Below are 24,502 nucleotides of genomic sequence, written 5' to 3'. Positions count from 1 at the left end.
TCCTTCTGCCTACTACAATGATGGTATTTTAGGGCTAGAAAGGGACCTTCTAGAAGATGAGATGAGATGCTTGCCCTGGAGGGTTTACAATGCAGAGGGGGAAAGAGATGAACAACATAATATACAGCCAGAAAAGTCCACCAATAAAGAGCTTGTGTGGGATGTTGCAGGAGCCTGGAGACTTTTTCTGTGCCTGACTTGGCCTGTAGTTTTTCCGTCGTTTCCGTCATTGTTCTTTGTACGATTTCTCTCTCTGTTTGACCCTAAGGCTCAGTCCAGAGCTTGTACTTGACACCATCACTACAGTAATACTAAACAGGAGCTAAAATTGAGGGGCAGCAGGAAGGAGCCGAAGCAGCCCAACTAGATTCAGGAAACCTCAATTTCAAACTCAACTCAGCTTTTGCAGCCCTTCTGAAAGTTAGAGGATTTGCTTCCAGAGCACCAGGATTGCCTCCATTTCCCACCAGTGACGCTCCAAGACCTTCCTCCATAGTGTACTTCACACAGGTGACTTGAGCTTGTGTCTGCAGCACGGGGCAGCTGCAGAGCACGTGTGGGCACTGGTGTGGCATTCCGAAGAACAGCCTGTGTCTCTGGGGACGGGCATTGCCCTGTGGCTGGCCCCAGCAGTGACAGGGAGCAGAGAACCTTCCCCACAGGCTCGATTAAGATGTGTAAGGATTTAACATGGTGCCTGGCACTTAGTAGGCACTCAGTATGTGCTGAGTATGGCTCTCATTGCCCTTCTAGAAGATTTTCTTTAGCTCATGGGTATTCAAGCCAGTAGACTTGTTCTAGCTCCCCTCGAATCTGGGCTCCATGTTGAGGAGACAGGGATGCATCTCTGTGTTGGCCCCTGTCCAGTCCTGTGAATCATAGCAACTCTCATAAGTTGGAGCTCACAAAGAACTGGAATCTGAGACCAAAGAAGGCAAAATATTTCCCGTTCCCATTCTTGCTAAGTTCTTGAGTTATTGATGTAATGGAAACAGTCCTGGGTTCAAATGCAGGCTCTGCACTTGCCTGCTCCACGCCCCTGCCTCTTTCCACCAGGGAGAGGACTTGGGCCGTGGGGAAGGGTCAGCGTGGCCGTTTTACTCAGTTGCTGGACCACCCGTCCTTTCTCAGGCTGTCTCCTCACCTGTGAATGGGGCAGCAGTTCTCTTGTAGGGTTGTGAAGATTAGGGAGTAAGGCATGTGGTACAATCAGGATGCAGCGGCAGAAGCGAGTGGTCTGCAGCCCTCACATAAGCCATTCATTCATTCAGGGCCTTGGCAATTTAGGTTGAGCAAGTGGTCCCAAGTTTGAGTTATTTCTCCTTCTCCCTCCCCAGCGGGAGGGCAGCCAGGTGAGGTGGCTGTGGCTGCCCTGCCCACAGGCCTGAGCAGGTATGGGGGAGAGCCTTGTGCGGCAGTGGAGGTGCCAAGTACCACCTAAACCCAACCCCACTGCGCCCGGCCGCCAAAGCCCCTGGCGCTAACCAGTGTTGCTTCAGCTGCTGGTAGTTAATGCTCCTTTACTTGGAAACGGTTTCAGCTCCTGGGAGCCATAGCGGGCAGCGAGGGCTCACTGCTCAGCCCCTTGTCCCCCTGCGACTGGGGTCTGCATGCACCCTATTCCCAGCCTAATTTACCGCCCTTCAAGGCTCACCAGGCTGTGGGCCCAGAGCCTACGTGGGGATAGGGGAGTGGGGAAGGCGGGGAACTTTTCCGGGAAGGGGCCCCGCAGGGTCTTGGCTGGCGGCCCTGTTAGCCACAGCCTGGGACCCCAGGGTGGGAGGGTGAACGGAAAGGTACTCGTGTCTGGAGCGGATGCAAAACCCTCTGTCATGAGGAAGACGCTGAGCTCAGAGGCGCTTGGTCGAAGGGGCCGTCTCCCGCGCCCTCCTCTCAGGTGCTGGGGCCGCCAGGGGTGCAGTTCCACAGCGGAAGGCTGGGAACTAGGAAGCGTTGCGGGCTAGACCGCCCGCCTTCGCGGCCTCCTGGGGTGGGGGTACGGGGGGAGGCGTGGTACGGCGGGCCCGCCAGGGCGGAGACGGGGAGAGGGTCGGTGCGGCGGCTCTGCCTCCCGGGAAGTGGGGCCCGGCCAAGTCCAACGCGGGGAGGGGGCAGGCCCTCGCCGCCCCGCGCCTGGGGACCCGCCGCCTGTGTCCGGAGGCCGCCGTCCAGCCGATGCACGCGGGGCGGGGGCGGGGGAGAGGCGGGGAGGAGAAAACCCACAACAAAACTTGCGTCGCCGAGCGCACGGCTCGACTCGAATGGAAGGAGCCCGCGCCCGCGGAGCGCAGCCGAGACTCGGGAGAGCGCGGGCGGCCGGCGGGCGAGGCACGGGGCGCAGCAGGTACCGGGAGCGGGCGGCCGGGGGGCCGGGCGAACTGGGCGGCGGACTCAGACCTCCCCGCCTGGTGCCGGGGTCCCCCGCAGCCGCCCGGGGCAGGGCCGCCGCAGGGCGCCCCCTCAGTCGCAGCCCTGCCCCGGGGGCGCGGCTGCAGGGCTCTCCCTCGGGGGTGCGGCCCCCAGGCGATCGGGACCGGCAGGGGCCTTTTCTCCTCTCTGGCCGGAGGCTGGTTCCAGCCCCCGGGCCCCTCCCGCTGCGCACATCTGGAAAGAATCTGAGGGCGGATGGGAGGGGGGAGTGGAAGGACGCGGGCGGGCGACAGGGAATGTGGGGGGCAGGTGGAACTGGGGAGGCGCGTGGATCCCTGTACTTGGAGCCCGGGCGCAGAGAATGCCCGTGTCTTTCCACGTCAGCTCTCCCCAGTTAGTCCGCCCTTCGACCTCTTTGCGGACAGAGAAACTGTGGCCAAGAGAGAGGCAGAGCTCTGCCGCGGGGCGCGCGGACAGGTGAGGCGGGGCCCGCGCGTCCACCGCCCAACCCGCTCGGGGCTCGGCTCCCCGGCCCAGCGCCGCGCACACTGGGCCAGAGCTCTCAGCTGGCGGCCAGGTGTCCGTCTATCTGTCTACGCGGCTGCCTCCCCGCTGGGACAGCTGAACTGGGGAAGGGGCGGCAGTGGGGGCCGCGAGGTCGTCGCCTTCCCGCTAATGCGGCGGAAGCCCCAGGGTGCAGGTCCCTGAACAGCCAGCCCAGCCTGGGGCGGGGGACCAGATCGTGGCGTCGGAATACCTGATGCGCCGTCAGGTGGAAGAGGAGGTGGCGGCGGCGGCAAGCTCCTGGCGGCCTCCGGGGCTGGGGGGCGGGGGTGGGAGGCAGGTGCAGCTGGAACTGCAGGAGAGGAGCAGGCACCAGCGTGCGTGCGGCGCGGACCGTTCCGTCCGGGAGGCGCAGAGGGATGCGCGCCCGGCTCCTGGAGTGCATCACGGCACTATTCAGGCCCACGCACCCCGAGTGCTGCCCTTGGACTCCGGGCCGGCCAGGCAAAGGGAAGCTATGGTCCACCCGGCTAGAAGAGGCACCGCTGGTGTGAACCAGGAGAGCCCCTGGGTGGTCTTGTCCCCTTTTAGGGCTCAGGGCCCAGTACTCTAGCCTAGAGTGCAAGAAATGTCAGATTCACATGAGTGTTTTCATGAGATCTTGTGGGAGCATACTTTGTCTCTTCTGTCTGAATCTTGGGGAGGGCGTGACTGATTGTGGCACCTTTAGAGAGTCATATATAAGAGTCGGGTAGAGTCATATATAAGAGCTCTAACCATGATCTGCCTGGAACCCTCAATGGCTCCTTATCATCAACTCCTTAGGGTAGTAGCTAATGCCCTTGGGGACTTGGACTTGCATCCCCTGGCTGCCCTTCCTTAAACACACCTCTTGCTTCCTTCATCCTCACACTGTGCCTTTGCTCATGCCCTCTCTCTGCCTGGAGTGCCTTTCCTCCCCTTGGTCCACCTGGAGAACTCCTACTCAGCCTTCAAGACCAGCTCAAGGCTCTGGGTAAGAGTCAGAAGACACAAATTCTAGTGCTGGCCTCACCCTTCAATGCTAATCTGTAAACTGAGGGAGTCTGACCAGATAATGTTGCAGATCTTTTCCAACTCTGCCGTTCACAAGTTCATCCCTTCATTTCCTGAGCACCCAGTCCTTGCCTGGGGAGTCAGGGAAGGCTCCGCTGAGCCTTGAAGGGTGCAGTGGGCCAGGGGTGCTGTGGGAGCACGAGGAACTCCCGAACCCAGCCAAGGGGCAGCAGCAGCTCGAGGAGCAGAGGCGTCTGGGGAGGAGTTGGCCGGGGATGGGCAGCAGTGGGAGCCCCTTCGCGCCTGAGTTTCCTCCTCTGCAGAATGGGAGACTGACTCTGGTCTTGAGATTTCTGTTAGAGTCAGTAACGTGCAGCTGTTCGGGGCGCAGCATGGAGCAGGTGATTAGCAGATTTTTACTGAATTTGAGTGGAGGAGGAGGAAAGTGCTGGGGGCTGAAGATCAGCCTCCTGATTTGAGTCTCCCTTCCTTCCTTCTAGTCCTGCCGAAAGCCCTTCAGGGCCTTGAGGTTTGGTTCCCTGGCGTGGGGGCCAGGAGGCAGTGGGTCCCGGGTACTGCCTGAATAACAGTAACCCCGTGTATGTCACATGTGCTGGCTGGCAGCATCAGTGAGGCACGCCATTTCGCTTTATCATCGTGAGGAGCTCCCATCTCCATTGCTTGGACTAGTGAACAGAGGCTCAGAGCAGTGAAGTGACTCGTCCAGGCTCACACAGCAGTCAGGGTTGTACTTCCCTCACTAAAGCTCTCCACGTGAGGAAGAGCTCACTGCACACAGAGCTGCTCCTCTCGCCCAGCATTTGCTGTCCTCACTTTCGGGCCTTCCAGAGACCAGGGGTCTGCTCTCTCCTCCGTTCTTCCACACACATGGCTGGGCACAGAGAAGGGGACTCGGGTGCTTATCTTGCTCAACATTCTTAGAAGAACAAATAAATTGAGACTCAGATGGGTCAGTGATGTGGCCAAGGTCACACAGCAACTAGATGGAGGAGCCGGAGCTGCCCAGGATCCTGAGGGGGCTGGGCAAGCTGGGAAAAGAGGGACGTGGCACTGGGGCCACCACTCTCCAAGCCTTGTCTGTTCTTCCTCCCTTTCCTGTGGATCCACCTCCTCCTCTCCAACCCTGCAGCCCAGCACCACCTCCTCTGCCCCGACCAGGCCTCTTAGCCCTTGCCCGCACCATTGCACAGCCTCTGAGAGCTCCCACTGGTCCATCCATAAACCTGCCTATTCCACACTCCTGCTCTTCGACAGTTCCTCATCTCCCCTAAGGTAAGGGTCACTCTCCCTAACCTGGTTTTCAAGTCCCTTCTTGGCCTGGACTTGCGGCCACTACCCACTTGCATCACTCTCAGTCCCCAACCCCCACCAGACACTCTAGTGAGCTTTGTAGAGGTCGCGACATGGGCTCCCTTGCCCCAGGGCCTTTGCACATGCAGAATCTCTTGCTTGTATCACTCTTTCTCTTTTGCCTGATCCTCATCCTTCCTGGCTAGATAAAGCATCACTTCTTCTGGGAAGCCTTCTTGGCCCCAGGCAAGGTTAGGCCTCCTCTGGGCCCCTCTGGACTAGCTTCCCTCCATCACACCTCTGATGACACTGGGATTATAATACTCAATTTACACATAATATATAGACCAGCGCTCTCCAATAGAAATATAATGTGAGCCACAAAGGCAAGCCACATATATAATGGAAAATTTTCTAGAAGCCACATTAAAAATGTATAACAAAACAGGTAAAATTAACGTTAATAATTTATTTAACTCAATATATTCAAAATATTATCATGTAATCAATATAAAAATGAGGTTTTATGAGATTAATATTAATAAGATATTTTACATTCTTTTTGGTACAAAGTCTTTAAAATCCACGTACACTACAGTTTACACTTACAGCACCTCTCAGTTTAGACTAGCCACATTGCAAGTGTTCAGTAGCCACGTGTGGCCACCGCATTAGACAGTGCAGGTGTGAGCTTCTTAAGGGCAGGAGCCCTGGTGGTCTGTTGGGTCCTCAGTGTCCGGCTGTGCTTGGCCCTGGGGTGGGCCCCACAGCATTGTGGTTAAGCCTGAGCCGGGAGCTCGGCTTTGCTGCTTCACAGCTGTTAAGCGGGATTGGCCAGGCCCACTAGGGCCTCAGCTGCTTCATCTATAAAGTGGCAATGATGATATTTTCAATATGGTTTATAATGTTAATATAAATTATTTTTACAGATACAGTTTACAGATCTTTACAGATACAAAACTGAAGGTGAGGGAGAAAAAACAGCCAGGCAGTGAGTGCACAGGATATGCGGGGAGGACCCTTCTCCCTGGCCTCCTGCCCTGAATTTGGGGCCTGGGCCTGGGCCTGGGCCTACACTCCGCCTCCCAGAGTCCCGATCTGGGAGGGGTCAGACAGAAGGTGGGGCGGGGGCTCTGGTCTAACGCTGGAGGCCCCAGGGGCTGCAGGCTGCTGAGCTGCCTGGGGGGTCATAATGTGCCATAGACTGGCTGAGGGTTTATTGCCCACTTGGTCAGTGGATGGGGGGCGGCAGGGTAGGGGGCTTAGGGCCAGGCTGCAGGCTCCATCTCCCACTGCTGCTCACGGCTCCCTGGAGCCAGAGCCGTTTGTGTGCTGGGCTCTCTGGTGCTCTGCCAGGTGGGTGCCGGGGCCCCAGGCTGCCTAGGCCTGCAGACCTATAGGGTGAAGCCAGCCTGACTGCTGGCCCTCTTCTCTCCCCTCTGCTTTCCCCTTTCCCTTTGGGGCCCCGTGCTCCTCGGGACCCCTTTTACAGGGCTCACCCAGTCTAGGGGGCAGAGGTTACTGTACTGGGGTCTGCCGGCCCCTCCAGACTGACGGCAGGGATCTTCCCCACCTCACCTGTATCCCCCTGTGCCCAGCACAGGGCCAGGGGCAGATGGGGCCTCACCTCGGAGAGCTGGCTGAGCCAAGGAGCAAAGCAAAATGGTGTGAAATGCCACAGCAGACATCCACAGGAGGCTGGAGTCTACACAGCTCCTGGGAGGAGGCGAGCCTGGGGCTGGAGCGAAAAGCACAGCAGGATCCAGTCAAGGGCGGGGGAAGAAGCAGGGGGTCTGGAGCGGGCAGGGCTGTGGCTGGGACATGAGCAATGCCCACCAATCAGAGATTAGGAGGAGCTGACACTTACTGAGCACTTACTGTGTGCAGTACGTGCATCCCACTGACTCTCAGTCTCCCCGTTAGGACGGCTCTGTTACCACCCCAGGGACAGGTGAGGAAGCTGAGGTTTAGAAGGTCACAAAACTTGCCCAAAGCCACACAGCTGGAAGCCAGAGCTGCCTGCCTAACCAGACCTCAGTGCCATCGTCGGGCTCCCGGTTTACCCAGCCTCCCAGGCCCCGCGTCTTGTGAGACCCTGCTAACGGCTCTGCAGGTTTTGTCCCCAATGTAATGGAGGGAGAGGCTCAGACTGAGGAGCGGGCGTGCCGGGCCTGGCCCCTGGCTGGGCACCTGCGTTCCTGATGGCGGCAGTGACAGTGGCAGTTCGTCACCTAACAGCACCAGGTGCTTTGCATCTGTCATCTTGCTGGCTCTTCACAGAAGCTGAGTTTAGACATATTATCTGTGTTGTAAGATGAGGAAACTGAGGCTCAGCGAGGTCAGAGCCACTAAGTGGTGGAGGAGGACTCGAACAGGGGTCTATGGGACTCCAGAGTCAGTGCACCTGACCTATTGCCTGTCACAAGTTATCGCCCACAGAGACATTTTCTAAGTGAGTCCCTGTAAAGAGAACTCCAGGGACCAGCCTGAGCCAAGCTAGGCCCATGGGCTGTGGGATGATGGAACTCCAGCATCTTCCTCAATGGCCTGAGGCCACCCCCATACCTCCTGTCTCTACTGCCCCAGGGACCATGCTAGGGAGTGGTCTCCTGCAGGTGGCAGGGGTCATGTGAACACAGCAGGGCCCGGCGAGGGCAGCTGAGGGTGTGAACACCAGGAGGGTGACTTGGGAGGTCCTGGGGTGGCAGCAGCTCCATTCACTGATGCCAGACACAGAGAGTGGCTCACAGCCCCATGTGGGAGAACGACACCTTCACGTATTCCCAACCCAACCCAACCCATGCCAAGCCTGGGGGAACATAGTGACGGAGGGCCCTGGGGCATTTGAGTCTTCCCAGGGGACGCAACGCTGGAGTTGGTTCTTAGAGAAGCTGCTGATTGCACAAGAGAGAGGGAGGGCATTCCAGGGAGAAGGAACAGCATGTGCAAAGGCCTCGAGTGAGAAACCACTAAACAGACCCGTATAACTGGGGCAGGGGGCTGGGGGAGTTGGAAGAGAGGCAGGCCAAGTGCTGAAGATCCTGGAATGACGAGCTGAAGAGCTGGGACGCACCCTGCTGGTGCTGGCCCGCCATGGCCTGTGGCTGCTCACAGCACTGCCTGTCTCCAGGCAGCGGGAGCTCAGCAACGTCCAGGCCAAGCCTTGCCAGTCACAGTTCTTCCTGGGCCTCAGCTTTCCCTTCTGTGAAGTGGGGCACAGATTCCTGGGGGCCGGGCCTGGTAAGGGCTGTGGGAGGTTCCGCAGACCTGCCTGCAGATAGGGCTTCAGCTTACCCAACCCCTGCTCCAGGGGGGGCAGCCCTGACGGGGTGGTGCAAGGGAAGGAGGGCTCAGCAGAGCAGGTAGTGCTGAAGACAGGGTCAGAATGGGCTCTGCCTTGTGCCGGGGGCCCACTCTGGCTTCCGTGAGCCCCAGCCTTGTCCCACTGTGCCTGACAGGTGAGGTCGCTGGCGCGAAGGCGGGCTGCCTCGGCCCGCAGGCACCATGGCGCGGAGCAGGGCACTGCTGCTCCTGCTGCTGCTGCCCCCGCAGCTGCAGCTGGGCCCTGGGCTGGCAGTGAGGGCCCCCGTGTTTGGACGAAGTGACGCCCACAGCCGGAGCCCTGAAGAGAACGAGTTCGCGGAGGAGGAGCCGGTGCTGGTCCTGAGCCCCGAGGAGCCGGGGCCTGGCCCAGCCACCATCGACTGCCCCCGGGACTGCGCCTGCTCCCAGGAGGGTGTTGTAGACTGTGGCGGCATCGACCTGCGCGAGTTCCCCGGGGACCTGCCGGAGCACACCAACCACCTGTCCCTGCAGGTGAGGCGGCTGCGCGACGGTCGCTGGGGCTGCCCGTGCGCTCGTGGTCCCAGCCCAGGAGCCCCCGTACTCATGGCTGCTTACCCCAAATGCAGGTCAGCTGCGGGGTCTGGCCCCGGCAGGTGCACCCCTGGTGTCCGTCACAGAGCCCCGGGTCCTGTCACCCGCTCCCTTTCCCTCGGAGGCGTCTGGGCCGAGGCCGTGGGTGGAGTCAGGTCCCGTCTGAAAATGACACAGCCCAGCAGCGTACCCTCCGAGTGGACAGTCAGGGCCTCAGACACCATCACAGGCCAGGAGAGGAGGAGCAAAGTGACCCCAATACAGGGCTCGGGGGCTCTCCCCAGCTGAGGCACAGGCTAGATTTGGGAACCTCGGGAAGCAGACACGGCTTTCCAGATGGGGGGCTCTGGGAGCACATGTGCACCCGCCATCACCCTCATGCTGCCCAGGCCCAGTAGCCCTGGGGGAGGGGAGGGGCTGCTACACCCATTTCCAGGGGAGGTCAGGCCCAGGGGAGGAAAGGGACCCGCCCATGGTCACACAACCCTGTGGGTCTGGGCTGGCAGTGGTGGGAACCCAAGTCCGGGGGAGCCTATGAGGGAAAAGGACAAGCTCAAGACAGCACTTGTTTCATTTGCTCATCAGCTGTTCATAAAGCATCTCCAGAGTACCTGCCCTAACCCCTGGCCTGGGTGGGGTGCCAGGCACGTGGGAGGATTCAGACATGCCCTGCCCTTGAGGCCTCACAGTCTGTGGGGGAGGCAGAGACAACCTGGTAGAGAGAACAGATAGAGATAGGAGGACTAGTGCTATGAGGCCTGGAGCACCTCCTAATCCAGCCCCCGATCCAGGAAGGCTTCTGGAGGAGGCGGCACCTGACGCAGGTTTTTAAAGCATCCCAAGGGGAGTGGGGAGGGTGGTGTGGGGATGCCTGTCACCAAGTGGGAACACGCAGGGAACAGGTCTGGAGGGGAGATGGCCCTCCACGGGTTAACTGCCCAGATGCCTGTGGGTGTGTTTCTGTGGTGGGGGGCTCCTAGAAGGCAGGACCCTCACGTCTGTTGTGGTCACTGCTGTGCCTCCAGCGCACAGATCCAGGCCTGGCTCAGAGCCAGCACCCAGGCTCTGCCCACCAGGGGAGAGAATCCCAAGGATGGTGCCCAACAGAGGGACCAGCTCCCGGGACTGGGGCTGAGGGTGGGGTGGGGCTCTCGTGGGGCCGGAGCCCTGTGCACCTCCCCTCCCCCACGCCGCCTCCCCACCCCACAGAACAACCAGCTGGAGCAGATCTACCCCGAGGAGCTCTCCCGGCTGCACCGGCTGGAGACGCTGAACCTCCAGAACAACCGTCTGACTTCCCGAGGTGAGGGGCCCCGGAGCCCAGGACAGGACGGGATGCTAGGCGGGGCCCCGGGTGCCCCTGGGGGAGCCCCACCCTGCAGACCCTGGGATGCGGAAAAGAGGAGGGCTGGGCTGGCAGGGGGGCCTGAGGCCTGGGGCGGAGCGGGGAGGGGCTCAGACACCTTGTCACAGACTCTTCAGCTCGCAGAGGCCTTTAGGATCAGAGTCCTCAAATTTTAAAAAGTTATTTTTTCTAATGATGAAAATAATTTATGATTATAATAGAAAATCTGGAAATATAGAAAATAAAATGGGGAAGAAAAAACCCACTCATAATTCTGCCACTTGGAGTTCATCCCTACTGACATTTGGGTATATTTCTTTCCATTCTTTTGAAAAGCAGCTTCATTGAGGTATAATTTGTATACCATAAGATTCGCCCAGTTTGATGAGTTCTAGTAAGTGTATACAACTGGACAGCCACCACCACACCCAACCCAGTCTTTTTCTTCTGTGTCTTCTGGTTCGTAGCTGAACTTAGATATTGGATATGGATATTATCACTATAGCAAGTGCTTTGTTTCTAACCGCTCAGCAGCGTTTCTCTTGTTGCTGAGAACTCTGGGTGGCCCTCATTGCACACAGTGGCGGCAGAGCGTCCCGTGGAGGGACACTGCCCAGTTTACGTAACTGTTCCCTCTCGTTAGATACTTGGGCAAGTCCCAGCATCTGAGGGTCTGGGAGCCTCAGGACTGGAGAAGGGCCAGCCTGGCTCAGCTCCCAGTGACAGTCGCGTCCTGACGCTACATCTGCCAGATGGAGCAGGGGTGGGCCAGGTGGTGGGGAGGCTCAGGGGCCACAGGCCTGTCCTGCCAGGGGGCCAGGTATAAAGAGGGTCTCTGGCCCTCTGGGCTGCCCCTGAGGCGAGTACTCCTTCCTGGCAGGGAAGGGTCAGGCTGGGGCCTCTGCCCCATGGCTGTCTTGTGGGGACCCATTCCTGCCCAGGCGGCCCTGAGCAGGTGCAGGATCAGTCATCGCTCAGCAAACACATCCCAGCTGCTCCTCTGAGCTTGGGCCCCTGTGAGCAAGGGGAAGGCTGGGGGCCCAGGCAGGCCTGAGGGGACTGGCTAGGAAGGGATCGGAGTGGCTCTTGTCACAGGGTGCGCCCTCCCAGTCCTGGCAAGTGGGGCGGCATGGGGGTCAGAGGTGGTGTGCTCCCCTGTAGCGTCTCCTTCATCCAGGGCTCTGACCGATGCCTGTCCTTTGAAGGGCTCCCAGAGGAGGCGTTTGAGCATCTGACCAACCTCAATTACCTGTACCTGGCCAATAACAAGGTGAGGGCCCACGGCAGGGTGGGGCTGTGCTGCCCCAGCCCCCAATGTCGGGGACTGAGCTCAGGGAGCTTTCACCAGGGCCTCTGCTGGGCTGGCTGCTGGGTCCCCATTACTACTCAGACGTGGCCCTGGGAGGACAGACCCAGACCCTTCACTGGAACCCAGGGCATCAGAGTGGTCAGATAATGAGGACAGAGGCCACGGCCTTCGGGAGTATAAGAGAGAGAGAGCTCGTCCCCACAGGGATGGGGCACTTTAGGGCTTCCTGGAGGAGGTGGCATTTGAGCAGGGCCATGAAGGGTAGCAGGATTTCAGGCAGGGGCCCCGAGGGGGAGGGCACTGCCGTGGAAGGGACAGTGTGAGAAAAGGCACAAGGCGTTCAACCTCAAAATACTGGTGTGCCCCAGGGCTCTGTCCCAGCCCTTCTTGCTGAACTCTCTCAAGGGCCACACCGCCCCCCCCAAGCTTTGACGCCCATCCACATCAAGGCCATCACGGCCACATCCAGGGGCAGTCTCCAGCCCTCCGAGACTCAAAGATCTGCTGCCTCCTCGACGTCTGCCCTGGATGTCTGATGGAAGGTCTCCAACGACCTGCAGCCCCACTGGTCTGCGCCCAGATCCGGGAGTGCCTCACTCACCACATCCAGTCTCACGGCAGGCCTGAGCTCCCCCGCACAGGTCCGCCGTCCCCCACCCGGACGCCTCTGCCTCCTCCTTTGCTGCCGCTTCTCCTCGGAGCATCCAGGGTGACCTTTAAAAATCACTTCTACCCTTATATCCCTTCGGCCCACTTAAAACCCTCTCACGCCTTCACCTTCCACCCAGAATGAGAGCCACACTTCTCTGTGGCCCCCAAGGCCCATGGTCTAGGGTGCCTGCCTCTCTTAACTCATCTCCCCACTCGCTCGCTCCCACTCCACTCCAGCCCTCACACTCCCAGCAGCCCCCACGCAGGGCCTGCACTCGCTGTTCCTGCTGCCAAGGATGCTGTCCCCTCAGATGGCATTTATGGGGCCATCATCTGTGAAGGTCATTGCAGGTGACCTGCAGTGTCACCTGTTCCCTGAGCGCCTGACCCGTCACTCTCTGTCTCAGCCTGTCTGAGTCCCCTGCATCACAGTGATCACTGTCGGATACTGTCCTTGTTCATTGTCTTCTCCACAAGGATGTGAGCTTTTGGGGGGCAGGAACTTCTCTGCCTCGTTCCCCGGGACATGCCCAGAGAGCTCCTGGAACCGTGCCTGGAATGTTGTGGACTCAGTGGCTCCCGTTGAATGAATGAAGGGTGGACTCTGTGGGCTGTGTCTGAGGAAGCGTGGTGCTCACTGTGGCCGGACAGAGGCCGTGTGGGGGAGCAATGAGGGGAGAGACCAGGAGGACAGGCCGGGCAGGGGACAGGCCAGAGGACTTTGCATGCCATGCTCAGGGTTGTGGGGGAGCCGTAGAGGTTCTGTTTCTGTGTAACCAGGGCAGTGGATGGGTTTCCGTTTTAGACAGATAGCTCTGGCTCCAGGGGGAGAAAAGTTGAAGGGGCCCAGGTGAGCAGCAGGCAGGGGGGCCCTGAGCTGGCCTCTGCCCCTCCATGGGCCTTTCTGCCCCAACTCTTCCCTTTCCAGCTGACCTTGGCACCCCGATTCCTGCCAAACACCCTGATCAGTGTGGACTTCGCTGCCAACTATCTCACCAAGATCTATGGGCTCACCTTTGGCCAGAAGCCAAACTTGAGGTCAGAGGTCAGAGGGGGCCCTGGGCTCAGGTTGGGGAAGGGGGAGGAGCTGAGGCAGAGACTGCCTGCCCTGAGCAAGGCAGAGAGGACCCAGACGTGCCCTGGAGGAGGGGCGTGCTGTGTAGTGCGGGCTCAAAGCCCCTTGTTCACGGCTGTGGTAAGGGACGCCCAGGGGCTTCAGGCTCACTGGATCTGAAGGCTGAGACCTAAAAGATGAGGAAGAATCAGTCCAGGGAGCAAGGACAGAAGGCGATGTCTGCGGAACTGTGGGGAGCTGGGTGAGGGCGTTTGCCCCCTCCCCAGCCCCTGGGGGAAGGAAGCATCTTCCAACAGGCAGACCAGTCCCTCACTGAGAGCCACTCTGGGAGGAGTGCCACCCCACAGCACAGGTGGCTGAGCGGGGCAGGGTGGTGCTGGGGGCTCTGGCGCCACTTCTGTCCCTGAATCTGTCACCTCTCTCAATTCTCTCCACCCTCCCTGGGGAGCCAGGGTCACTGTGCATGGTCCCATCCCACAGATGAGAAGGCTAAGGCCCAAGAGAGGCCATACAGCAAGAATGAGCTCTATCTTCAATGGATTTCTCTCGTTCCTGTCTTCTCTTCCTCTAGGATGTCAGCTCCCTGAGGGCAGGGCCTTGTTGGTGTGTCCACTGCCATATCTTCAGAGGCTAGAGCAGTCCTAGCACGGAGGGCACTCAGTACATATTTGCTGAATGAATGAGGGGTCACCTCCTCTGAGCCATGCCCTGTGCTGAGCACCGGGGACAAAGAGGCGGCAGGGACAGTCCCCATCTTCAGGAAGTCCCACAGAACTCAGCGCCGGCTGTGTGGGGTTGACAGGCAGGGACTACAGGCTGCAACAGTCAGGGAATGACTGGGGACCTTGGAGGATATGGAGGAGCACGGGCTGGGGGTCAGGAAATTCTATTTCTGCCACTGACTTGTGGGGCAACCTCTGGTGGGTCCTTGGTCCCCTTGGCTGCTATCAGGGACTGGATTAGGCAGGTCTGAGTTTCTTCAAATGGGACCAGGGCTTCCTGGGCCCCAGGCCCAACCTGAGCAAGGTTTAAAGACTCACCAGGTGAGCTGGTGCGGGGGTGGGTGGGAGGTGGCTTGGGTGGGTGAGGACCTGCACCTCGTTCCCCAGGTCTGTGTACCTGCACAACAACAAGCTGGCGGACGCCGGGCTGCCAGACAACATGTTCAACGGCTCCAGCAACGTCGAGATCCTTATTCTGTCCAGCAACTTCTTGCGCCATGTGCCCAAGCACCTGCCGCCTGCCCTCTACAAGCTGCATCTCAAGGTGGGAGGGAGAGAGCAAGAAGGGGCTCCCAAACAGCAGGGACCCTCAGTGGGGGAAGAGCCCAGGCCCACGTGGGCACCGTGGTGAGGCTGGGAGGCCTGGGGCACATGCTGGAGGGCACAGCGTCTGCTGCGGAGAAGCAGGCAGAAGCCTGGGCACCTGGCCATCAGACCCACACCCAGAGTGCTCCAGGCCTGGGCCCCTGCCCCAGGCTCCCCCAGACCTCATCCCCAGGCTCTGCCCCTGCCCTTGGCTGTCCCTCATGCTCCCCTCCCCACCATACCACCTTCCAGAACAACAAGCTGGAGAAGATCCCACCAGGTGCCTTCAGCGAGCTGAGCAGCCTGCGTGAGCTGTACCTGCAGAACAACTACCTGACAGACGAGGGCCTGGACAACGAGACCTTCTGGTGAGCCCCCACCTGGCCCGCAGGGTGAGCACGGCACCTGGGACGCTCCCCTCAGGGCCCACCCAGCAGGCCTCCTTGCACATATCCCTCGCCAGCCTGGCCCTGGTCAGCTTCTCTGGAGAAGGAACTTGGAGGATTGTGCCTCTGCTGGCATTTCTGTCCCCAAGAATAAGAGCTATGTATAGAGCAGGTCTGCCAAACTTCTAGTGTACAAGACAGAATTCTTGGTACAAGATAGAAATTTAAGCATTCTTGTTGAAGGCAAATATATTTTCATTTTTTAGGACCAACAGTAGCCTCAAAAGGCCTTAGTTAAACAACTGGTCTCAAATGAACCCCTAGGTGTCGGAAACCATGCTAGCTCTTTCCTACACCAATATATCATTGAATCAACCCAATGAGAGGCTTGGAGAGGGTCGAGGTCCCCCAGTCAGTTAGTGGCAGAGCTGGGATGAATTAGAGGCAGTGCCCCTGCCACCTCCCTTGGGAATAATGGTGGAAATGAGCGCCAGGTGGGCTCCTGCCAACGGCCTTAACCCCCGCGCCCCCCAGGAAGCTCTCCAGCCTGGAGTACCTGGATCTGTCCAGCAACAACCTGTCGCGGGTGCCAGCGGGGCTGCCGCGCAGCCTGGTGCTGCTGCACCTGGAGAAGAACGCCATTCAGAGCGTGGACGCGGACGTACTGACCCCCATCCGCAGCCTGGAGTACCTGCTGCTGCACAGCAACCAGCTGCACGCACACGGTATCCACCCGCGGGCCTTCCAGGGCCTCAAGCGGCTGCACACGGTGCACCTGTACAACAACGCGCTGGAGCGCGTGCCCAGCGGCCTGCCCCGCCGCGTGCGCACCCTCATGATTCTGCACAATCAGATCACCGGCATCGGCCGCGACGACTTCGCCACTACCTACTTCCTGGAGGAGCTCAACCTCAGCTACAACCGCATCACCAGCCCGCAGATGCACCGCGACGCCTTCCGCAAGCTGCGCCTGCTGCGCTCGCTGGACCTGTCCGGCAACCGGCTGCACACGCTGCCGCCGGGGCTGCCGCGCAACGTGCACGTGCTGAAGGTCAAGCGCAACGAGCTGGCTGCCCTGGCGCGCGGGGCGCTGGCCGGCATGGCCCAGCTGCGGGAGCTCTACCTCACCGGCAACCGGCTGCGCAGCCGGGCCCTGGGGCCCCGCGCCTGGGCCGACCTGGCCGGGCTGCAGGTAAGCGGGAGGGGCGGAGGCAGGGCCATGCCCGTGGGGGCGCGCTGCTGGTGTGGCTACCCTGAGCCTACCCATCTGCTGGGCCCGGGTGAGGGGTGGGCAGGAGAGTTGGGCCCTGAGGGAGGTACCCGCTAGGGAGGCTGGGCCTTAGGGGAGGAAGGCCTGGGCCATGCAGAGGGTATGGCTGGCATGCCAGGGTACAGGAGTGAGGGGCAGAGTACAGTTGGTGTGGCCAGGCCAAGCTCACACATGCAGGTACAGGCTTGAGGAGGGCTGTGGGGATACGGGGAGGTCATGGCTGCAGGTAGTGGGGCCCACGGTTCAGGAGGACTGGGGGTCAAGGGCAGTTCAGGTGGCATGAGCTAGTCCAGCTCACTCACCTGCAGGCACAGGAGTAGGGGCCTGGAGAAGGCTGGGCTTGGGGAGGGGAGGGGAGGCAGCCACCCTCAGCAGCCTGTGGAGGAGACATCTGGGGGCTGGTCAGAGTGTGGTTGATGCGGCCACAGGCAGGGTCAGGTGGGATACCTGGCCATAGGAATCTAGCCTTTTTGCTTACAAGTGAGACCTTCCAACTCAGAGAGGGACTGAAAGGGCACTTTACTAGAGAAACCTGGGGGTCAGGGCTGAGCTGCGAGGTCAGGGATGCTCCCTACCAGGCCTGTCTCCCCAGATATTCTCAGGGCTTGCTCCTCCCGCCTTCTCAGGGCTCTGCTCAGATGTCACCTGCCTCTGCTCGGTTTTTCTTCATAACTCTCCTCCCTGGGGCATTAGGTCATCTGCTTGTGTGCAGCCCCCTCTTCCCATAGAAGGAGGGCAGGCATTTTGGAAAGTTGTGTTCACCGCTGGCCCCAGGGCCCTGGCATGGTGGGCTCACAGTACATGCTTGTGGGGGCAGCTGTCAGGATGGGATGTCTGAGTGGAGTGCAGAGGAGAGGCCCAGAGCAGGGCAGGGTGAGGGTGGGGGATGCGGGCAGAGCACTGAGGGTGGAGCCTGTGGGAATCGGGGAGGCAGCTGGCCCTGCAGGAACAGCCGTCAGCTGTTAGCTGGGTCTCTCCTCACCCAGAAGCCCTGCCTGGTGCCAGACACCAGGGTCCAAGCCCCGTGCCCACCCCTCGTGGGTATCCCTCAGGGACCTGTGCTCCAGGGACTCCAGCCCCTCTGTCTTCTCCTCCACACCTGCTCCTCCTGCTGCATTTCCTAACTTGCTGAAGGGGGCGACATCCACCCAGGTGCCCTCAGGACATCTGGACACTGCCCTTGACATCCCTTTCTCGAGCTGTCTACCCCGCAAGGCCCGTTGTTCCTAAACCCTACCCATTCTACCATCGCATCTCTCAATCTGTCTGCATCTCTCCATGCCGACTGTCCATCACCCCAAGCCAAGTCACCCCTATTTCTTGCCTGGATCCCAGCTTCCTAGGCGCTCTCCACTCCTGTACTCCTTATGCAGTTGGAGGGTGTCTTGAAAAACACATGCTCACCTTACGCTCCTGCCCAGAACCCTCCCGTGGCTCCCCATTGCCCTTAGAACCCAGACCAGAATCCTTGCCACGGCCTCCAAGGCCTGCTCTGCTCCTGCTCCCAGCTGGGCTTCTGTTTCCCAGATGCACCAGGCTTTGCTCATACCAGCCCCTCTGCTGGCAGGACCTTCTCCACTCTGTTGACACCTGCCACTCATTCATTCCACAAGCCTGTACTGAGCCCCCGCCCTGTGCCAGACACAGTTCTAGAACTGAGGACTAAGTGGGGAATAAGACAGGTGGAGGAGGTTCACCACCGTCCTGGGGCTTTTACTTAGGACTCAGCAATGGTGTTACCTCCTCAGAGAAGCCACCAGTGATGGGCAGCTTAGACACCTTCCTGGGCCTGCATGAGTTCAGTCAGGGATGGGGTGTCTGGTGGTGGAGGGAGTTCTTCCTCTCACTGCTGGATCTTTCTACAGGCAGCGGCTCCTGCTGCTTTAGAGCCCCCACCTGTGCTGACTGCTGTCTGCTCCCCTGACCTGAGGCTGGGTTGGCCCCCTCCCCTGCCGGAGCTTCGTCATCGTAGCCCCATTCCACCAGCTGTCATTGTCAGATCTGGTGTTCATCTCCCCTGCCAGCCTGGCTTCCTGAGGGTGGAGGCAGCATCTCAGTGGATTCCATGTCCCTGCCACCTGTGGGCACTGAGAAAGTTTGGAATGAATGGGAATGTGCTGGAGCTGTGTGGAGGGGACACAGTGGGGAGCAGGGAGCCCCACTGTCTAGGGGAAGTGATGGGGAGGCTCCCCAAGGTGCGTGAAGCTTGTGTTCCCCTTGATTCTTGACGCCACCTGCCTGGCTCTCTGGATTCACGTCCCCCAGTTTCCTGACGGTGAGCCCCAGCTTTTGGGGTAAGGAAGGGAGCTTAGAGATGGCGGAGTCCCACTGTGGCTGCACAGGTGTGTGTTGGCGTGAGGGTGTGCTGATGGCCTGAGGGGCAGTGAGCAGGGCCACGCGAGTCCAGGTCTCCTGCCCACAGCAGGTTTGTTCTCCTCCCTGGGAATCCCACCCCCATTTCTCTGGCTGCCTGCCTCCTGGACTCTAGACATGTGATGACCCTGAGACTGACCAGCCTGGGGCGGCTGCCATGCCAGGGTCGCTGTGGGCCTGGCACCCTTGCTCCTGGCCCCTGCCCACATGGCCCCTGAGGTCCACAAATGAGCAGCCCCACCCATGCAGCTCCTCACCCCTCTGCTCATTCAGGGCCAGTGGGGCGAAGGGCCCCTGCCCTTCTGGGGCCTTTAGTCTGATGGGGGTGACAGGTGTGTTATGGAGGAAGGACTGTGACACCCAGACGTCTTGGCTGTGAATTTCTGTAGGAACGCAGAAGGAGCTGGGTAGGACATACACAAATTAGAACAAGGGTTTGGAGTCAGGCACACTGAGTTCCAGCCTTGTGCAGGCTGTGTGGCCTTGGACAGACCTCTGAGCCTCTGTTTCCCCCTCTGGAAAATGGGGATAGTTGTAGACCCCGCCTCCCAGGGTTATCGTGAGATTTAGATAGGCTGGGCTTGGTGGGGGCTTTGTAAGCTGTGAAGTGCTTTGACGTCCCTGCTCACCCCTGCAGCTGCTGGACATCGCTGGGAATCAGCTCACAGACGTCCCCGGGGGGCTCCCCGAGTCGCTCGAGTACTTGTACCTGCAGAACAACAAGATCAGCTCCGTGCCCGCCAACGCCTTCGACTCCACACCCAACCTCAAGGGAGTCTTTCTCAGGTAGGAGGGCGCCTGGGGCCCACCCCGGCTCTAGCGGGATCTGAGAGGCACAGGGGAACAGCTGGCTGGTAGAGGTCAGCGTTCAAAGCCAAGTGGCGCACATGGGCATTATTGAAGTTACCATGGCAGGAAGGGACCCCACAGAGCATCTTCCCAGTTTACAGCTGGGAAGGCCGAGGCCCAGAGAGCACAAGTGACTGCTGTGTCCACAGCTGGCTGGACTGGGCCTGGGACTCAGACCCAGGACAGCAGATGTTCAGTCCCTCGCTGGGCTCTGGGGGTTTGTCTCTTGCTCCCTGAGGAGATGAGGAGCTTCCGGACAGCAGAGTCCAGGTGGTTCTTTCCAACATCCCCACCTCCTACCCGCTCAAATCAGAGAGAAGGAGACAGATCAGGGAGAGGCAGAATGCATGCTCCCTGGGCTTCATGGCCTAGAAGGCCCGGGTTGGGCAACATTGGGATGGAGTGTGAGCTGTGCCGCGGCTCCTGCAAGGGACTGAGGTACAGAATGTTGAGGGGGCCTGAGATCCGAGCCCGGCCTCTGCCTTCCCATAACCCAAGAGTGTCCCTGGCCCAGCTCGGTCCTGGCCTTGCCTGCCTGCCACTCTGCACCAGGCACCAAGGTGACTCCCGGCTGGCAGCCCAGGAGCCTCAGGCCTCAGGGTTAATGCCAGAGGGCGGGCTCAGAGCAGTCGTGTGCGCCACTCCCAGATGGTGGTGAGACGGTATGCAGAGGGAGGCCTTCCCCTCCCTGTGTGGATGGGAGGCCCAGGGTCAGCCTTGCCTCCCATGCTGCGGCCACACCGGACGGCTCGGACTCTCCAGGAGATGCTGTGCCACTCAGCCCCTGCCTTTGACGCTTGCTGTGCCATCTTCCTGGAATGCCCATTCCCTCCCCTTTACCTTCTGGGGTGGGTGCATGTGGGGACTCTGAGGGCTGGGCTCCTGGCATTGACCCCACGTGGGTGGCCGCACAGGTTTAACAAGCTGGCCGTGGGCTCTGTGGTGGAGAGCGCCTTCCGGAGGCTGAAGCACCTGCAGGTCTTGGACATAGAAGGCAACTTTGAGTTTGGTGACGTTTCCAAGGACCGGGGCCGGTTGAAGGAGGAAGAGGAAGAGGATGAGGAGGACGAGGAGGATAAGGATGAGGAGGAAGAAGAAAGGCGATAGTGACAGGGTGAACTGGATCTGACATAGGTAGGTGGTCTGTGTGGGGCGCACTCACCTCTCCTCACCAGTTTCCAGTCCCTGACCCCAGTTTAGGTCACCCTCTATCCCCTGCTGCATCGTTCATTTTGCAAACCTATTAGGAGCACTTGGGATGTGCCAGGCCCTAGTGAGAGGTTGGCTGTGACAGCAAGCCTGCGGGAGGCTGGCCCATGCCCCGGGACTCTCTCCAGGGTGATAGTGCTGTGCCGGGACATGCACAATGGCTGGGATGGTGGAAGCGGGGGATGGGTGTGGGCCGGGGGGAGGCTGCTGCTGTGATCTAGGCCAGAGGTGACAGGGGCCGACAGTGAGGGTGCAGATGAACAGACGGGCCTGAGAGGGCTCCGGGGCAGACTTGAGGGCCTGAGTAGCCCTGTGGGACATGGAGTGAGGGGAAGACAGGCCAAGCTCCAGCCTGGAGTTCCAGCTGGATGATAATACCAAGAGGAGCAGCTTCGGTGGGGCAATGTTGAGTTTGAGGGGCCTGGAGGCTTCTTGGGGAACTGGCCAGAGGTGGGCTGGATGTATGGGTCTAGAGGTCAGGAGTGAGGTCTGGGCTGGAGATGGATATCCAGGCATTATCAGCCTTGAAACAGCCCCTGAGGCCACAGGAGGCTGGGTGAGCCCTCCCAGGGGGAATGAGTACTCCTGCATGGCCGGGCCACAGGGAGCCTGCAGAGGGGGTGAGATGCAGCAGTCAGGAGGGAGGGAGGAAAGCTGCCGACAGCAGAGGACAGAGGGTGTTTACACATACATGCACCACAAGCACCTGCACACGCACATGAGTGCACCAACACACATGTACCCGTGCTCTCCCACACATGCCTAACCATGCACACACAAAGCATGCACTCACAGAAACCACTGCACATGTGCACACACTCCATGCTGCATTCACAGATGCAGAGCATGTGCACACTTGTGTGCATGCGAGTACATACATGCACACATCCCCATGCACACAGGCCCCGTGCACACAGGGGTACACATCCATGCACAGGCTTCCCCAGAAGGGGGAGAACCAGCTGTGCCAATGCTGCTGAGAGGTGGGTAGAGCTGAGCACTGCCAAGGGCTGACTGGATTTATCCACACAGAGGTCATCTGTGACCTCCTGGGAGCAGCCTCAGAGGCGAGTGGATCTAGGGAGCATAGACAACTCTGTCAAGAAGTTTGGCTGTGGAGAGATGAGAGAGGGTAAGAGCAGGAAGGGGGCATGAAGTTCAGACAGGGCTTGGTTCACATCATGCCCTTTTTAAGGCATGCTGGTGTGGACGCCGATGGGGAGGGGCCAGTGTGGAGGGAGGAGCTAAGGTGTAAGAGAGGAGAGCCGCGTGTAGGATCCCGGTGGAAACAGTAGGAGGGACTGGCTTTGGCAGGAGGGTGAGTGCTCCCTCCACTGTGGCAGGAGGGACGGAGGACAGAGTGGCTGCAGTCACAGGCAGGTTAGTGGCTTGGTGACTGGACATGAAGTCATGTAAGCCCGATACCTTCAGCCTTCTGTTTCCTCAGTGCAGCAGGGGTGCTCAGCAGACCAGGGTGGGTGTGGAGAAGATGGGCAATTGGATCTATCCATGGCTGGGCTTTTGGCCAGGTGTGTGGGACAGGAGAGCAAGGAACAAGGAAATTGAGTGTATTGGCAAGAGAATGGCTGCAGTGGTGGATCCCGGGGGTCCGGCTTGGAAGGGAAGGAGGTGCAGACAGAAGGAGTCGGTGGGCAGGACCACTGGAAGGGGATGTTGGAGAGTGGGCACGGTGGTGGCAAGTAGCCAGGAGGAGAGGTGTGGGAAGAGGGGATATCCGAGTAAGCTGACCGAGCTGGGGTTACAGAGCCAGGTCACAGAGCTGGTGGCCGTGGGAGGGGCCAATGTTAGGATGTTGAACTGAAGTAGGGCCTGGGGCAGAGAGGATCCTGAAGGGGGTTGAGGATGGGGTGGGTAGGTGGAGAGGGAGTTGGGGAGAGGGGTCCAGCTGATGATAGAGAAGAATGTGCATGGGGACAGCTAGCCGAGTGTGGAGGGCAGCCCAGAGGCCACGCTCAGGGTCACCCTCCTCTACTCTGGGGGCCTGGGGTAAGATGGTAGAGCCCCTTCTTTCGAGGCATTGTCTCAGGCAGAGCCAGGGGTCAGTGTCACGAGTGACTGGCCGTTCAGTGAGGATGCTGTGGCCCTCACGAGGAGAGCTGTAGAGTCCTGGGTTGGGAGAGAGTCTGTCCCCTCTGGAGGACATTGGCCATGGTCAGGTCAGTTGAGCGAGGCCCCAGGAGAGGCCCTCCAGTTCACACCTGGCCTGGCCACATTTCCACAAGCACCTCCCAGAGGGCAGCCCACTGGCTCTGGGCTCCCAGGGGCAACTCCCCTTTCTGCCTGCCATCACCTGGTCCTTCCAGAGCCCCCTCAGGTGGGCCCCCCAGCTCTAATCCACTTCCCCCAGGCTGGTCGGGTTGGGGTCGGCCCTGGCCTCCCCTGACTCTCCCATGTGTTCTACAGGATGATGGACCGCTGGACCCCGTTCTGCAGCACGTGCCTGTGCCCTGTGAGCGCCCACTGTGCCATGCTCACAGACACACCCAGCACTGCACCCACAGGGCCCCTGACACAGCTGAATCCACAGCCTCCCATCCTCAGCCCTCCCTGCAGCGCGTTCCACAGCCAGACACACGCAGACACCACAACACACATACAGCAGCTGCACGTCGCTCCAAGCCCACCACCGCCATCATGCCCTCTGAGTCACACAGACACGGGAAGGGTCGGACCCCACCCTGGCACACATGGGCACCTGCTCCTCCCCTGTGGACACACGTACGCGGGTGCTCGCGCACACACTTATACACACGCACACACACACAAGTCACGTGCAAAGAGCCCTACAAGGCCTATGCCACCGACAGCTCTTGCCCCAGCCAGAACTGACCAGAACAGCTAGCTATCTGCCTGTCTGTCTGTCTGGCTGTCCGTCCATCCCCCGGAGAAGACACAGAGTTCTCTCTGGGCGTTCTGTGGCCAGGTGCCTGCGCCCCCTGGAACTCACAAAAGGTGGCTTTTGTTCCTTTCTCTCTCTTTCGGGACAGGAACCTTCTGGACTGCTGCCCTGGCCCGTCCGCCCTACCCCCAGCTTCTGAGCCAGCCACTCCCTGCCATGCCCCGGGCAAGCCCCCCTGAGGCCACCGCAGAGTCTCCGGGGTGGCTGTGGGCTTTGGGTGGTATGAGTGAGGCGGGGCTGGCTGGGCAAGGAGGAAGGCCCAGCCGCACCAGGGGACGCCTCTTCCACTCTCTGGGCCTGCGGGAACTTCTGGGTGCCTTTGTTTTTTTATTCTTTTTTAAGAAAAACAAAATGATAAAAACTTCAAAGCTGATTTTTCTTGTTACAGAAAAGCTAATATAAAAGCATTACCCCGTCTGGCAGCCCGTGGCCGCGTCTGTGTGTGCTTCCTGCCAGGCGCCAGGCGGGTGCCTGGCTGGGGTGGGCGGGATACAGGCACCTTGTGCCTGTCCAGACCAGCAGGAGTCGGCGCAAAGTTCAGTTCTCGGGGCCCACAAAGCAGTCCCACGGGCAGAGGCCCAGTGACATGGGTTTATTTGCAGCTATGCAGGCCTGGAGACGTGTGTGGCCCATCCACTAGGTGGGGGTCAGCAGGTCAGGCTGGGACTGCCAGCCCGGGCCTGTGAGCTCATCCTGCACTCCCAGAGGCTGA

The 24,502-nt window shown here is 59.9% G+C and overlaps 1 protein-coding gene across 4 annotated transcripts; it reads left to right on the top strand.

Annotated features, from left to right (window-relative positions):
- Nucleotides 1-2,205: 2,205 nt before the first annotated feature.
- On the top strand, nucleotides 2,206-24,215 carry PODN (podocan). 4 transcript variants are annotated; one of them, XR_011436345.1, is made up of 12 exons: nucleotides 2,206-2,344; nucleotides 8,679-9,036; nucleotides 10,306-10,399; nucleotides 11,647-11,711; nucleotides 13,330-13,439; nucleotides 14,586-14,742; nucleotides 15,036-15,151; nucleotides 15,704-16,361; nucleotides 19,450-19,598; nucleotides 20,576-20,795; nucleotides 23,295-23,340; nucleotides 23,879-24,215. XR_011436345.1 is itself a non-coding variant. In XM_014737430.3 (11 exons), exons 2-10 carry the CDS (start codon nucleotides 8,725-8,727, stop codon nucleotides 20,766-20,768), a joined length of 1,854 nt encoding a protein of 617 aa, XP_014592916.2. In that variant the 5' UTR covers nucleotides 2,206-2,344; nucleotides 8,679-8,724; the 3' UTR covers nucleotides 20,769-20,795; nucleotides 23,879-24,215. The 4 variants fall into 4 exon arrangements, 3 of the variants coding, with proteins under 3 accessions (XP_014592916.2, XP_023485613.2, XP_014592915.2); XM_014737430.3 differs by lacking the exon at nucleotides 23,295-23,340; XM_023629845.2 differs by having other exon boundaries at nucleotides 23,295-24,215.
- The last annotated feature ends 287 nt before the right edge of the window (nucleotides 24,216-24,502 follow it).

This window comes from Equus caballus, chromosome 2 (assembly GCF_041296265.1).
Source record: "Equus caballus isolate H_3958 breed thoroughbred chromosome 2, TB-T2T, whole genome shotgun sequence".
Lineage (NCBI taxonomy): Eukaryota > Metazoa > Chordata > Mammalia > Perissodactyla > Equidae > Equus > Equus caballus.
This window is presented reverse-complemented; position numbering and strand designations above follow the sequence as displayed.

Bases quoted from the DNA above. Each gene is read 5' to 3' on its own strand.
- PODN (XM_014737430.3), top strand. From the start codon at position 8,725: ATGGCGCGGAGCAGGGCACTGCTGCTCCTGCTGCTGCTGCCCCCGCAG. The intron at 13,440-14,585 runs GTCAGAGGTCAG...CTCGTTCCCCAG, and splicing joins GGCCAGAAGCCAAACTTGAG to GTCTGTGTACCTGCACAACA. The intron at 14,743-15,035 runs GTGGGAGGGAGA...ACCACCTTCCAG, and splicing joins TCTACAAGCTGCATCTCAAG to AACAACAAGCTGGAGAAGAT.